Genomic DNA, 16,123 nt, shown 5'->3' with positions numbered 1-16,123 from the left:
CACTGCGCAAAAAACTGGGGGGGAAAAAAAAAAAAAAAATATGTGGGCACACACACCTACCTACATGCGGTATTTCAAGTAACCCTGGCACATGGCAGCTTCCAAATATAGCTGAAGGACTGGGCTGTGTGGTAGAGAATGGATCACTGCAAGATAGCACTAATGCTATTGCTATGAAGTACACGATAACGTGAGAAGGTGCTCAGTGCAGAGACTTGCATGTTCCCTGATCTGTGAATTCCCAGTCTGTTCCAAACCACAGGTTGAATGCCAAAGCTTTGGAATACAAAACAAGCTTTACATTTTTTTGTCATGCTAGCTCCTGATTTTTAGGAATTTAATTAAATCATATCAACAGGAATTTTCTCTCATATGACGCTATTTCCTCCCTCTTCTAAACCTAGTCCAATATCAGTGTTAGTCCTTTCTTTTTTCTGTAGAACTTCATAGACCTCCATTGATCACTACAACTGAAATACATATAGATAAATATATAGACAAAAATAAAGGTGATTAAAAGGCAATAACATCAAGATGGCTAATATGATGCTGTAAAATTTAACATTCTGATTGTAACTGGCCATGTACTCCTAAACAGCTTTTTTTTTTTTAAATAACTCTAAATTCTGGCCCTGAAAACATTCAGGTCCCTATGCAGCATCATATTATGTACTAGATCGATCTTTAAGGTGAACTAGTACAGCCACTGTTATTACAATCAGCTTATCTCACCTACTTTTACAGATCCCTAAGAATTACTTCATGGAACCCTGGAGATCCTTCAGGTCTACAACTGCTTTCAGGAAGTTGCCTAGAAAACTTGCTATTAACAGGTACATACTTAAAAGCTGGAGAGAAACGAGAGCAAGCAGTCTCAAGTTTAATGATGCTGTCCCTGTTGGAAAAGCTGGCAAGTTTGTCTTCTGAATGAAAAGAAGGTTTGAAAACTGGTTTTCAATCTGCCCTCCACCTCCTAGTTACAAAAGTGAAAGATGCTGAAGATAAGTTAATTTGCTTTTTATTTTAAGCTACTCACTACATTGATTGAAGCATTAATGCTCATATAAAACATTTATTGTTTTCAGATCATCATGATAGCCTGAGGGATTTGGATGCAATCTTCTAACTGAAAAACATTCTCTAAGACATCAGCAGAAGCCTTTTGAGATCATTTACTGTTTTATTCCTTTTCTTGTGATTCTCTGTATTAAGGAAAAGGTGATTTAAATCCTTATCGTAGTCGGTGTTTATTAGTATATTATTGTTCTTGAAGAGCATTTACAGATTTTTATTATTCTTTTTGTAACCCCACTAGTGATTGCTGGTGTTTGTACAATTCACATCTACTTTGGTTAAACTTTCACCTCTATGTTCAAGGCCAATTATTATGCCCAATTTCAGGAGGGTTCGCTGCATGTTTTTGTTTGGTTTTTTTTTAATATTTATATGCATATTGTGAACTTATTATCTACCTGTTTACATTCAATATAGACTACACATTCTACAGCTGTTGTGAGATACAGGTTATTTCAAACAAAATTAGTTTATGTGTATTGTATGAAAAAAACAAATATCAGCTAGAATGCAAAGAATAGCCCCTGAACTTACTTATCTTCTGAAACCTACATGGTATCTTACAGCTCTCATTTCAGCCCCTAATACCTGTGCTCAAGCCTGTCAGAATTTATTTTAATAGGATGTTAACAGAAGAAAGCAAAATTTGTCAGTAGGATTCAGAAGTGTTTTTGTGTATGCACAGATGGAGAAACATCCCACTTTGAAGAGCAGAACATATTTTTAAAAAATTCTCACCTGTATCCACTTATCTGGAATAGCCATGGCTAGTCGATAATCAAAACCCCCTCCTCCCTCTGCAATAGGACGACAAAGAGCTGGCATTCCAGAAACATCCTTAAATAAAAAACCACAACGTATTTCGCATAGCATTACAATTATTAGTTCAGATTTTCTACCAGATAGTAATACTTCTATACAAACACTCTGTAAACTATAAACAGCTTCATAGATTGACTTGGGTAAGGGAGAAAAAAAATTCAGTGAGTGATTACTACTACACCCAGATTTGCTGTTTGAATGGAAAAGTTACAGGGAAAAGCATTATGACTTTTCTCTTCAAATACTCTACTACAAAATATTTTAATGGAGTAGATGTTTGAGGGGAAAGAGACCTCAGTAGATGCAGAATTTGAAATAATCAGCTCTCTTGAGCTCCAAGTAATCAATAGAAAGTAGAAAGTAGTCAACAAAAGACAAATTAAACCTTCATTTTGTTTATTGATGTTTTGCATAAAGAATGGCATAAAAATAAAAGGCTGAATATAAAGTACAGTAAAGAAGAAAAATACAATCTCTACTCTTTTCCTAAATGCACAAAACCAAAACTAATGATCCAGCTAGCCCTGAAAAGTGACATGCTCTTAATTTTCCAGTTTCATATTGATGAAGGCTGATCATTCTTAAATTTGCAATTCAAAGTTCTTAAAATATTTATTTCACCGTTTTATTAGGCAATTATGTCACATAGCATTCTTTTTCTAAAGTTAGCTTATCTGTACAGAAAATGCAAATCTCCAATAATTGCAAAGTATCTATTAGTACTCAATTTTATTAACTTATGTCAGTGAGAAGCCATTCCACCACAACAGTTATGGATTAGCGTACACCTTTTGCGTCCACACAAGAGAATTTATGGAATTAAATTCTGACTAGAACCACGGTTTATTTAGGAAGCTCATTCTGGTTTTCTGGATTCAATCCAATTATACTAGTGAAAAAGATATTTGCACTTGAAGTTATACATACATACGCATACCTGCATACACACACACCCCCTCTGCCCCCGCTCCCCACTGACGTAAGTGGGGAGACTGACCATGTCATCACGAAGCTCATGGATGGCATCCTGGAGGCCGGAAGGCAGGGCTGCCATCCAGAGGGACCCTGACTGGCTGGAGGAATCGATCAACAGCAAGCTCAGGAAGTTCAGCAAGGGCAATTGTCGAATCTTGCCCCTGGGATGGACTAACGCCTGCATCCATACAGTCTGGGGACTACCAGGCTGGGGAGCGGCTCTTCTGGGAAGGCCCTGGGGCTCCGGGCCAGCAGCAAGCTGAGCGTGAGCCAGCAGCCTGTCCTGGCAGCAGAGATGGCCAGCACCACCCTGGGCTGTATGAACAGCAAAGCCAGGAGATCAAAGGAGGGGATTATCCCCCTTTATTCAGCAGTCACGAGATCACACAGAAAACTGCATCCACATTCCACACGCTGTAAATACTAAATAATGAAGCGGAAATTCTTTCCAAACTTTTAGATATTATAAAAGGAGGTTCATTAGTTCTCCTAAATCAGTCAGAAAGGATAAAAACAGACTAAAGCTCTCCAATTTATGCAGGACAAGATGATCTGAAACACAAGCCTTTCTCTGAGATGCTATGATCACAGAGATCATAGCTGGACAAGGTCTGAGTCTGAGATTTAAGTAGCTCCCATCTACTTTAGTCACAATTTTGAAAGCCGGAGTTTTGGGAAGTAAAATTCCAAATGTAATACTATTTCTATCAATCTATATCTACAGATTTTACCTGAACACTAAAAAACAAAAAAATAAAATAAAAATTCAGTGTTAGTTTCTTCAGTATATTTTCCATCAAATGTAAAACAGCCAATGCCTAAGCATTTGTTCAGACCTTAGTTTGAAATGAGCTGCATTAAAAAAAAAAGAAATCACAGCAGGAGGGGGTTTTTTGCCTGTTAGTTTTTACAATCTTCAGGCATGATGTAATTTTACTTAACATTTTTTCTTCTCATTATACAAAACTGTAATTGCAGCTTTATTTAGAAGGCCAAAATGAAAAATAAGCATATAGTCAATAATACCTAAACCTTAGAAATTACTAAGACAGTGAATATACAGAATATTAAAAAGCTGTAAAAATTATCAGTTAAATAATTAAAGAATATATTATAATTAGTTATGGCTAGACAAAAACATTTTTCTCATGTGGCACTCATTCCATCATCATTATAGGCAAGCAGACATTCTTCATCGCCTTTTGCAATTTTCAATTATGTCAATAGTTTCTCCTTCTAAAATTCTTTAACCATGCAGCACGTTGATCAATGCTATATTTCGTTTAGTGACTCCCCCAGGCAGTAAAATGATGTATTGAAACAGCAGCAGTTTTCAACTCAAGCAAGTGAAACTGAAGACACATCTTATTAAAAAACTCTTAGGCCAGGTAACACAAGCAGACTGAACTCAGAATTTCATTGGTAGGAATGCTTATCACCTAAGACTACCTAGAAAATGAACAAATTTCACTTCAAATAAGCCTACAGCTCAATGAAACCGTCTAAAGTCTGCTGGTGATTGGTCACCAGATGCTGTTTTTGATAGCTTGTTATTATGCTTTTAGCAGTGGTTGTCTATAAAATAAAACTTTACCATAAGTAAGAAATGAAGTTAAGCAGTATTTCGTTTTCTGAAGATAAATAGGGAACTCTTAAGCAATACAAAAAGTTTTATTAGAAATCCATATAGTCCCTAATGATATCAGATAGATGCAACCTTTTCTTTTAAACAAAAATAATTATTTAAACATAGTAACAGAAGATCCTCAAGGTTTAGACGATTTTCTCATTTAGATAAAGAGAAAATATCAGTAAAACCGTACCTATTCATAGAACTTTAATGCTCTGGTGTTTCATACTATTAAAGATTCCATGTGCTAACAATAATATTTTTCAGTCAAAAAAGTTTAATTGTTCTCAAACAACTCAAGTAATATAGTCTATTTACTCCCTCAGAATCCTGGAGAAACTTAATAGTAAATTTAAATTAGCATACACGTTCAACATTTATAAATTTACTGCATTTATTTTGAAGTGGAATTGTCAATTATGCCAATATAATTCAAAATATTAAAAACTACACTAGGGCTGTTAATCTTTAGTACCATGAATCATTAGTGACAAGTAGCTATCATGCAAAAACAATAAACTAATAAAGACAAATCTCATTACAAGTTCAAGGAGATGAAGGGAAAAAAAAATCCCCACATTAACTAATGACCCATTAATGCAGTGAAAATTCCCGAAGTGCATATTCCAGTTGTTCTTCCCCACAAGGCAAAGTCTGTCCACTAATTAATATTTCTCAGCTCATGTCACTCATTGAGTACCTGAAGTGTGACTTGATAATTAACAGGAAATTCACATCCCAAAGCAAACTAATCAATATTAATGTCATTGAGGATGGCAAATTCTGATCTTACCTCTGCTATGGTTATGCATTCCGGATGCAAGAAATTAATCATGTGGTTGGCCAGCATTAGATAACACAAAGCATCTTCATCCACATGTAGGCCAAAATATTCATTGTAATCTCCACTGAATCCTGTGCCTAATAAGACAGGAAGTTTTAAAGGCCACAGTCGCTTTTCTTAAAAAAACCCACAGATATTTTGCAATATGCAATTTTATAAGCACTAAATTTATTCATAATTTCAGATCTATCCACATAGCAGCACCACAAGATATTAGTGAATCTGGAATTTTTGGAGCATTCAGTGAACTTTATAGCACTCTTTCCACAGCAACAGAGCTGCAACAGGACTGCTGAGATTAGAGTTGATTAAATTACTTACCAATCCCATGATGGTGATACAACATAGAGGTAATACCATCAAATCGGAAGCCATCAAAGCGATAGTCTTTGATCCACATTCTCAAGTTAGACAGAAGGAATCTTAAAACTTCCCAGCTGAAATAACATGAATATATTTTATAAGCTTTAGAAACCTTGGGATCAACTAGAGTTCCTTATACCATGTTCCCCACTTGCATATACGATACTTGTACTGGACATTTTACCATTTTAATGACTTCTTCCCTGTTTTTCATTAGCCTTTTCCTAAAAAGTTTGTCTTCCTTAAATCTTTGTCTTTTACTGCACGTAATTTTAAGATTGCAGATAGGGGTTTAGGAAAAAATGTCAACTATCTATATAGAATCTAAATAGGTTAGTGTTTGAACACATATATTACATTTTAATACCCATACTCGCCACTGTACTTTTCCTTTGCCTCTCTAAAGATGGTTATACTCTGTTGGAAAGGATCTTATATAAATGGAAAGAAAATTATAATAGGTAAGATTTTGTCCCCAAGATTTTATGGATTTACAGCAATTTCTAGGCATAATAAAAGCTGTCATCCGTCCCGTCCCCCCCAATTATTTACAAATCACGTCACCAGTAGATTACCAAATCACCTGCTGTGTTGCAAATTTACACATTTGAAGAGTAAACCAACTTACAGAAGTTGAGGAGACATTTTTTGAAATTCAGAACAACAGGAATGGGGTATAAACACACACACAAAGCGCGGACATGAAATCAAAAAGAGGTTCCAAAGCAAGTAAGGATGTGGAGGCATTTGTGAACAAAATTCATATCAAAGAACAAAATAGTTTCAGGAACAGCCTTCCTACTATTCATCCTCTCCTCTCCTAGAACACTGGTCTCAGTAGCTTCAAAGACCCCCTGTCTTATTTCTACTGTTCACCCTCTGTGCCACTACCCTTCCTGCCACCCTGGGCACAGGCTGCCTCAGGTGCATCTCCTGCAAGCTATGGCTCCAAAGAGCTCACACCCATCTCAGACGGCCAACCACATGAGGTAGTGAAACTTTTTTTGCCCACGTCTTCAACACTTGCCAATGTTATGATTTCTCTCTAATCCATTTCCCAAGGTAGCACAACTACGACCCCGCTTACTACCAAGTTTCTGTTCAGAGAAGAGTGCAAGCTACACAGCAGCATGCAGGGTCTCACCAGCCACCCTCTGGTGGGTGAGATAGAAGGGGGACACCTAGCACAAAGCACATCAGTCAGCGTCATTGTTAAATTTACCTGTGCACGTAGCTGGCATAAGGCAGTGAAGGAGACCCTTTCTACATTTCACTTTATCTAACAGACTTTGAGGCAGTAGACTCATGAGGTAATTATGACACAGGAATAAACTCCATTTTGACAAAACAAATGTCCCCGCCTTCCTTTCTCCAAAAAACTTCCTCATATGAAAGGTGCTTTAAGTCTGGAGTTAGTGGTATTACATGAAAAGAGGGAGAGGCTGTGGACACACTATAAAGCTGGTAAAATCCTGATGTCACCGAATAGCCAATTCTTATTTACTTTCATAGGATTATTATATTTCCGCTGCTCTTTGCATGTACTGCACACAGGTATACACTTGTGCATATAAAGACAGAAATATTACCAAATCAAAAAATCCAAATTTAGGAAATACGAATCAGTTCAATACAAATTGCCTCAGTTCAATACCTTTTCTGGGCATGCATTACACAACAAGATTTTTTGTTCCATCCCTGTGTTCCCCTGCCTCGCCCCAAATCATCCAATTCATAAGATAACACTATACTGGGAAGATGTCAGGATCTTGTCTACAGAACCTTTTATATATTTGTTATTTCTCAGGTGAGATGATTTGCAATGAGTGAACGATAAAGAGAGAATGCTCTGATACTAAAAGGAATAGAAAGGTATCAAAAGTCCTACGAACTGGCAAGCTGGTCACAAAAATACAACTTTGTGCAAATGCTTGCTGTATCTTTTTCTGTATATTTGATGCTGGGTCAGAAAGCTATTTGCTGCAAGCTAAACACTATGAGCAAAGTCAAAGCAGTAGTTCTATTGCAATAAAAATACTATCTCACGCAGAATTAAGATAATGCATGTACAAAGAGTAGATTAATTGCTACAAGCACCAGCCAGACTTAAAAGTTATTTCTCCTCATTACAGACTGCTTGACTTTATAACCTTAAAGTTCTTAAGATGGTGAAGAGGATTTGTAATTTACATTTGTAAATGTACATTTACAATTTACATGAGATTTACATTTGTAAAACATACACAGAAGTCCCAGAACGGATAACAAATATAATTTTTTCCACCATTGTTAGCACTGAAGACTGATCCTTGGAAAAAGATGGAGAACCAGTATGAAAATAAATTGTAATGACTTTTACATGAAAAAGTGACTAGAGATAAGAGCAAGCAAGATGAATTTGTTGAACCAAAAGATTAGTTCGCAAACTGATGAGACCAAAAACCTGGGTAGGAGCAGATGTTTTCCAACCATCTGATTGCACATGGGAGAGAAGACAGTAAATAAACAAACAAACATACATGTGATTCTGGTCTAACCTTGGAAAAATTCAGTTTTAGGATAGTTTCTAGGAAGGATGTCAAATACTAGCAACCATACTGACTTTTAGAGAGATAACTACACAGCTCCAAAACACAAGCCAGAACAACAGTTTTTTTGAAACATGCAAATCATACAAACCATACAGAGGTTCATGATTTCATCCAAGTCAATTTGTTTATGGGAGCAGCAGCATTACAAATAGAAGTTGACAGAAGTAACAAATAACTCTGCAGAATGCCAGTAGAGGCCAAAATCATAGCGTAATTGAAATACATCCACCATATAAGCAATAACTCAGGAACACTTCTAAAAGAAGTACATTCTCATAATTTTACAGACAGATACTGAAACAGGATAGCATTCATTAAGAATGTAATTTCTTTTGGGCAAAAGCCGTATCTTAAATTATATCCTAACAGTCTCTCACATTTTTGCATACCATAAAATTGATAAAGTTTTTCATTGCATGCATGATCTAAAAGAGGAAAATATATGCTGTATTATCATTAAGGAACAGAATGATTTACACTGTAAGAAATTTAAGTAATTCAGAATTCACTCAGACATCATTCAAAACAAAGCAGGCCTTTGCAGAGAAGTCTTACTGTTTTTTTTTCTTCCCCCTTGGGGGCAATAGCTCACACATTAAAAACCGATTTCTCGTTTGAAAAAGTGAAATGAGCATATCTAGCTAGATGACCTGGTTTCACAAGATGATGAGAAATTTAACAACTTTCCTATACAAGGTGAGCAGAAAACCTGTGAAATTGCTCACAAGTCACACTCATTATTTACTTTTCTTTCCTCCTGTACTGTCGCGAATGGAGTGAGGCTGCACGTCACTCATAAGAGAGAAGCAACAATACACTTTATTGATAGAAAACAGTGAGTTAAAGTGTGAGTTAACAAAAGTTCAATGGTAAATGCGACAGTGAACAACATTCGATGGCAAGGTACACTTGATTGTCCTCTATGCAGTAAATAGGGTCGGACAAAACTGTCAGGGAGACCCTCCCGTTCAGTCATGAGGTTCAGAAAGGACCCCCTTGCTTTCTAAACTTCTCAGAGAGGAGTTTAGGTGCGCCTGGATCCAATTCTAGTCCCCGTCTTGGTCAACAGTTTGCATCTAAAGGATTATATATGTGCAATCAATCCTTTATATCACTCAGCTAAGATTTCAAAGTTTAGCACGCTATTAGTCACTTACTGAATATCTGTTGTGGCAAGGAATCTCTCAACCTCGAGGAGTAACCTTGAGAGGCGTCCCTACTCAAGGGGAGATCCCACCGTGCGGCCCGCTGCCGGGCAGGAGAGCTCAACGGGCCCTGGGCTGTCCACTATTTATAGAGTAAGACGATTGACTTATAGTCACATTTGCATATCAGCAAGTCATTTGACTCACTGCTCCAGGCAGCCCTTGGCTACTATGTTGCCATCCATTCCCAAAGTCCAGCATAACCTGGATGCAGACACAATGACCCCCGCTGGTGGTCATTGCTTACGCAGGGCAGGGGGAGCGCACCGCCACATGTACTAATAAAAAAGCAAAGTAATGATTCACCGTAAGACTTCTAAATTCCAATCCATGATGAACATCAAATATTTCGATGCAAGCAAGTAATGCCTTTAAACCAGTTAATTTCATCACTACGGACAAAAAAAACCCAACCACCATTGGCTGTACCTAAAGCAGTTTGAAGCTGCAATTCTTGAACCATATCAACGTTGACATTCAGGAACTGCACTTATTATTATGTATTATAGAAAATGAGTGGAACTGCTGACCTTATAAGAATCTAGACTTCTATGATGATTTACCTGTTTTCAATTCTTAGTGTTTAATTAACTTAACACATAGTAGCATTGAACCGCTAAAATATTACTTTTCGAATTATCCCCAAACATTTCAACAGCTGATCGGCTTAAATTCCACCAACAGGTTGCTAAACAAAGAAACTGGCACTCAGTCTCATAATGCTAACTTTCAGTGAATCTGGTCAAGTTATTTTATGAACTAAACATCCAGATTTGATATAGAGATGTTCTTTTTTCACCGCTGTTAACCAGCATACACCAGTTTGCCTGTTATTTAGATGCACTTTGTTTGATCAAAGTGATACAGAAGGCTAACCCAGTCTTACCCTATTTGGAAAACAACAAAAAGAATAAATTCTCTGTATTTCAGCCTCCTTCATTTACCTGGAGAAGTAATTCCTCACTGTCCTCTAGGTAATATTGTTGCCAAGAACCCAAACCATCTCTAGCCATAAGGGATTGAGAAGTCGAAGCAGTGCAGCAGGTGCCCACTTTTTAGCCAAGGGACAATCCTGACTCACACTGCTAGACTGCTCTCAATACCTGCATTCATAATTATACCTAACGCCATTCTGTGGGAACATACACATCCCTCTATCAGTCAACAGAACGTGATACAGTCATTAACAGACCAAAAGAGCTTTTGCTGGGTGATCCAAGCTGCATTATGCCTCCAAAATGAACTGTGCAGACAACAAACCAAAAAAGAGCTATCCTCCTGGGGCATATGATAACCTGTGAGCAAAAGGGGTCAGCAGCAACATGTCACTTCCCCTGTATCAATCCCAAGAAGCGACAGAAGTAGTGAATTAACTTTTGTTCCCCACAGTAACAACCAGAGGCACTGATGTAGTGTGCTACTTTTTCTGGACCTAGGATTTCTGAAAGTGCATTGCATGACTGCATCCTGTACAGCCAGAAAAGAAACAAGCCATTCTATTTCAGCAATATTAAGCTTACTCACATTTCAAAGTTAATATTCGGACACAAAATAACTTTTAAGGAAGAAGCTTAGTCTGAAAAGAAGTAATACTAATTAATAGTAGTGGCACAGATATCAATAGGTGAGAAGTTGCAGGAGACTAAAGCTTTCAATTTAACGTGCACTGAATTTTTAACATTATTTTAAAATAAACAGAAGACAACTGACAAAAAACCTGAGGACAGAGTCCTCTCTCGACTCCAACTTCCAGTTGCAGGAGAATTTAGCTGGTAAAAGTTTTCAGTATGTCTGCAACATTCTTCCAGTATTCTTGAACCATTCTTCACTGCGCCACAGTATTTTGGATACTATTAAAATAAATTAATATGATGAAATTGATTTTTTTTAACATCCCCCCCATAAGCAATGAACCCAATGGACGATCAGCGTGGTCACGATCCCTTTGGTCAAGCAGTCCAAGCCGTTGCACTGTGAAGGTGATCTTGGGGCCAAAAGAAAACCTACAGGTTAGAGGCGTAAGTTGTAAGGTCTCTACTTCTTGCCCATCATAACCTTGTACATGGATGAGGCTTGAAATTAACACTTTCAATAGCAGTAGATCTTTACTCACACAAGGCTTGGAAAGATGTTACCCGTACTGCATGGATTATAACTGCACTTTCCTGGGCAAGCTAATGGGGATAGTTCCCAATTCTCTGTGTCTGCTACTGGCTCAAGACTTCCTTAACAGGGAACTTGGATCATTAAAGAAGATTTATCTATATCTCTTTCAGTCATATCAATGATAGAGAGCCACTTTTTTCCCCTGAAGCCTCTGAATTTAAAATAAATACTACCTTTAGATCTAGCTCCCTGAGCTTTTTTCTCAAATATCTTAATTACTCCCCCATTGTCTTCTCCTTCCCCGCTTACTGCTTACAATCAATTGCTTATCACTTTACCTCTGACTCTGCATTGTGAGGTTTTGTTTGTTTTAAAGAGAAATGGATCCATACCATGACCTTTCTGTTTCACTTGATTAGATTATGATTGCTTTGCAGCCTGTATAGAATTCGTAACACTGAAAGTAGACAATTTATATACTGAGATACAGCAAAAGATGTTGACAGTGCCAAACAAAAGACTTGTAACCTTTGATCTCTGGTCTGCAACGCAGCTTTATCTTTTAAATGGCTTTTCAAATAAAAAAGCATTAAATAACACAATTAATGGTGCATTACAGATCTCCGAGTTTTATCTTTCCTTAAGGTCCAATATGACACTGAAAACCTTAAAAAAGAGTTTCAATCGCCAATTAGATAGCTCAGTCTAAAAATTTCATGGCCAACTCTCCTTACAGCTAACTAAAAGTTCTCACTTAGGAAGTCTTGACTGACATTGCAAGCTCTTGGGACCCAACCATGGAAAAAAGAGGACCCACTACTGAAGAATGCACATAGGTCACTGCAAGCAGATGAAAGGTTTTGACAAACCGTAATTGCTATGCAATAAAAATGTTAAAATTATTTGCCTGCTCAGGTTCACGCATGAGTAAACAGTGCTCATTTCCCTCAGTAAGGTGCTCAGGTTCACGCATGAGTAAACAGTGCTCTGACATCAGTAAGGGAAGAAAGCCCTACATTAAGGACACATGAAAGAATCTGAACTATAAGGAAGTACATGAATAAAGAACAACGCTACATGTCTGAAATCAGAAAAGACAAGCAAAGCACTAAAAGGCAGGCCTTTGAAAGCATACCAATTCTTAACCTCAGGACGGACAGGGACAACATCCCTCTGAAGCAGCGCTAGGTTACCTGACTTGCCAAACATTAACCCGTTTGTGTCTGCCCAGATAATCACCCTCCTACTGAAATCTCAGAGAAGAGCAGAGGTCTGCACCAAAACACAGCAAGTATTCTAAACTGGTCTGAAGTACACAGTCTACCCTGAGGCCAGAAGGGGATGCAGTCCTTATTATGAAAGAGTGAAACACTAGATCAGTAATTAGGATGGTGTCTCAGTATGACCTTGTGATTGTGAAAAACTTTGGCATAGAAGTTTCCTGTATTCACAGCCAATGCTGTGGCCCTCAAGAACATTTTGCTACCTGAAGAGACAATGAAAAAAGCTAACCAGCCCTCATGGACTTAAAGCAAAGACCTACAGGAAGACATGTCATTCCTAATTTATCTTGTCACAGTGAGGTGACAAAATGTCACACAAAGTGGATGTGACCTGTTAACAGTCCCTCTCAGTCTGTTTCTTCTGGTCAGGTATTTGACTATCAATCCCAACATTAAGACTACCAGCTGTGAGAAGAGCAGTGGTGGCAGCAGAGAGCAATTTCCACTGGGAAGTACAGGTCCCTCTGCACAGCAATGCAATGCAAAAGGTCAGAGCTTTTTGCTTTGCTTTTGTTTTCAACAAAAAGGGTGCTTAAAGCTAGTAATGGTCACTGATACCAGTTTTCCCAGTATGAGCTGAACTTCTGATGAACTGCTTAAGCAGCCTTGCTGACTAGAGCAGTTGCCATTACACAGTTGATTCCCAGAAGAGTGAAGTTTCCATATGGTTTGAGATTAGGGTAAACAATCTCATAGCTTTCTAGGAAACTAGAAAATAGACAGGAGAAGGTAGACGCAAACATTACCAGATGTGGTTAAGCCAGTCATGTTTTTAAGGAAGTCAAGATCCTATCTTTCTATATTCCAGTATGGGATTGGGTCATCTTGAATACAACAGTTTTCAGGCACACACTTCTTACAACTACTAAATGCCTGTTACTCATAGAAACAATCACATCAAATTACGATGAAAGATGGATGGCTGTAGGAATGAAAGACCTTTCACCCTAGCCACTCGCTCTCAGCTGTTTTGAGCATGTTTAGAGAAGGATATAGATCTTTGTAAAGGGCTGATAGGAAAAAATTGCCTTCTGTATTTTTACAGGACATCATTCCATTAATTTGGACTGTATAAGAGGTAAAAATGCTAAAAATAAAACCCAATAGCTGACTAGTGCCTCACTGCCACGAGTAGTAAGAAATAAGAGATGGTTGAGACCTTCCATTATTTAGAAATCTGTGCTGCAGAAACACTGGAATCTTGCATTTGTGAGATTAAATGAATAGCAAACATATAACCTGGGCACACCTAAATCCAGGAAGAAGGTTTTATTCTTAGCCACAGAAACTGAGATTTTATTTATGCCATCGTAATTAGAAAGCCAATGATATTACATTATTACAAGACTATATCAAGTAAATCATTGAAAGACTAAAAGTTTCCTATAACAGTTAGAAATAATGGATACTTTATCAATACTTGCTGCAGAAGACATCTTTGCTTAAGCGTTAACATCCCATTCCCTGAATTAAAGTGGAGAAGCCTGGAAGTATTTCAGAATTTCAAGGCCAGCCTTCAGGAAAATGGTCCTTAATTACTTAAGTAGTATTACACAAAAGTCATGAGAAGTCAAAGTGAAGGAAGGATTATTTCCAAATTTGGAAGTATTTGTTGTTTGTGAAATAAATTCAGATCTTCACTCAAAATCATACCAGTTTCTATCAGGCAACATAAAAGTTAATACTGGTAAATTAACTGCATATAGAATGGCACGATTATTTCTATACTGCCCTTTTCATGGGAAAAACTCCAATTCTGCAGAAGCCACTGACAAATATATATATATAATTTTCTATTTAAAAATTCTAATAAGCAGAACACTGGTTATTATATCATGTATTTTGTAACATCCAATAATCAAGCTGTAACTTGATATTCTGAAGTGAATAAAAATAAAATACTAAACCACTAAATATTAAGAAATAAAAATAAAATAACATAGATAGTTTTCCTGGTGTAATTATAGCTAAAAATATTTCATTTAACTATAGCTTTTCATTTTTTCTTTTAAAAGTAAACAAGAACAGCAGCTTTGAAGATGCAGAGGATTTTCCATTTTAGTTAAAGTCGGCATTCTAGAGTGCCATACCAGACAATACCCCTTCTAGAAGCATTAATCCTGATCCCCGTAAGTCCAGTTTATGCAGGGAGAAAGCACTTTCATTCATTATGCTGTAAACAATACAATAGCAATATGCATTTATAAGACGATTCATATTCAGTAACTACTTAGGGAAAATGACTTCTTAGAAATCTTAGGCACATCCTTTATTCAAATACAAGCGGTAGTTCTGAAGTCCCCAAGAAAACTATTCAATTTTTATTCAAAAACTAAACAATTCAACTATAGAATTTTTTCCTCAAAATTCTACTTCATCTGTTGGCACAAAGCAGCACTATACAGTAAGGTCCTTCAGGAGCTATTGGCACAGATGACACAATACATAGTTAAATTAGGGGCACATCCTTTATTCAAATACAAGCGGTAGTTCTGAAGTCCCCAAGAAAACTATTCAATTTTTATTCAAAAACTAAACAATTCAACTATAGAATTTTTTCCTCAAAATTCTACTTCATCTGTTGGCACAAAGCAGCACTATACAGTAAGGTCCTTCAGGAGCTATTGGCACAGATGATACAATACATAGTTAAATTAGGATGACTGAACACGTGCTAGGTAAACAGTGATGGTTAGTCTAACATTTTGGTGTGTGGGGGGGGATGATAGAGGGTAACTATTTCTCCTTCTTGCAGGTTCTCCCAAAGTCACTATAAATGACCCTGAGGACACACCGCTGCGAGCCCTTGGCAGCTGATTCCTCTCAAGCACTAGCGAACGTGAGTAAGAGCAGCCCCAGTCGAGCACTGTGCAAACTCCACTCCAAGCACTGAACACTGATTGTCTGCCCATCTAATTCCAGATCAGAAAAGCTATACCTACCGTACAGACAGACACGTGCACACACCAAGAGTAAGTTACGGCTGTGTGAAAACTGTTAGGAAGCTTTGCACACAAAAAGGCACGTTTTCTTTGGCGAGTATCAGATCTGGGCTCAACCCAGCAAAAGGTAAGATTCTGATGCATGGGTCAGGAAGTCGTTTTCTCCTCTGAATTTCCCAATTTTCAAGTGCTTAGAAGTTTGATCAATGTTTTAGAAAGATCCATCATTTTAATTTAGCAGGTTAATTCTCCATTAACTATCTCTATTGTATTTTGCCAATGAATTAA

The 16,123-nt window shown here is 37.4% G+C and overlaps 1 protein-coding gene across 1 annotated transcript in view; it reads right to left on the bottom strand.

The window, feature by feature from the left end:
* GBE1 (1,4-alpha-glucan branching enzyme 1) overlaps positions 1–16,123 on the bottom strand; it is a 148,692-nt gene that overhangs the window by 71,212 nt on the left and 61,357 nt on the right. Inside the window, exons 8-10 of the mRNA XM_009274494.1 lie at positions 5,667–5,782; positions 5,295–5,422; positions 1,813–1,911 (exon numbers count right to left, since the gene is read on the bottom strand). Coding sequence (XP_009272769.1) covers positions 1,813–1,911; positions 5,295–5,422; positions 5,667–5,782 — 343 coding nt within the window. The remainder of the gene's footprint in view (positions 1–1,812; positions 1,912–5,294; positions 5,423–5,666; positions 5,783–16,123) is intronic.

This window comes from Aptenodytes forsteri, unplaced genomic scaffold (genome assembly GCF_000699145.1).
Source record: "Aptenodytes forsteri isolate BGI_AS27 unplaced genomic scaffold, ASM69914v1 Scaffold207, whole genome shotgun sequence".
Taxonomy (NCBI): Eukaryota; Metazoa; Chordata; class Aves; order Sphenisciformes; family Spheniscidae; genus Aptenodytes; species Aptenodytes forsteri.
Note: the sequence above shows the minus strand (reverse complement) of the source record. Positions and strands in the feature narration are given on the sequence as shown.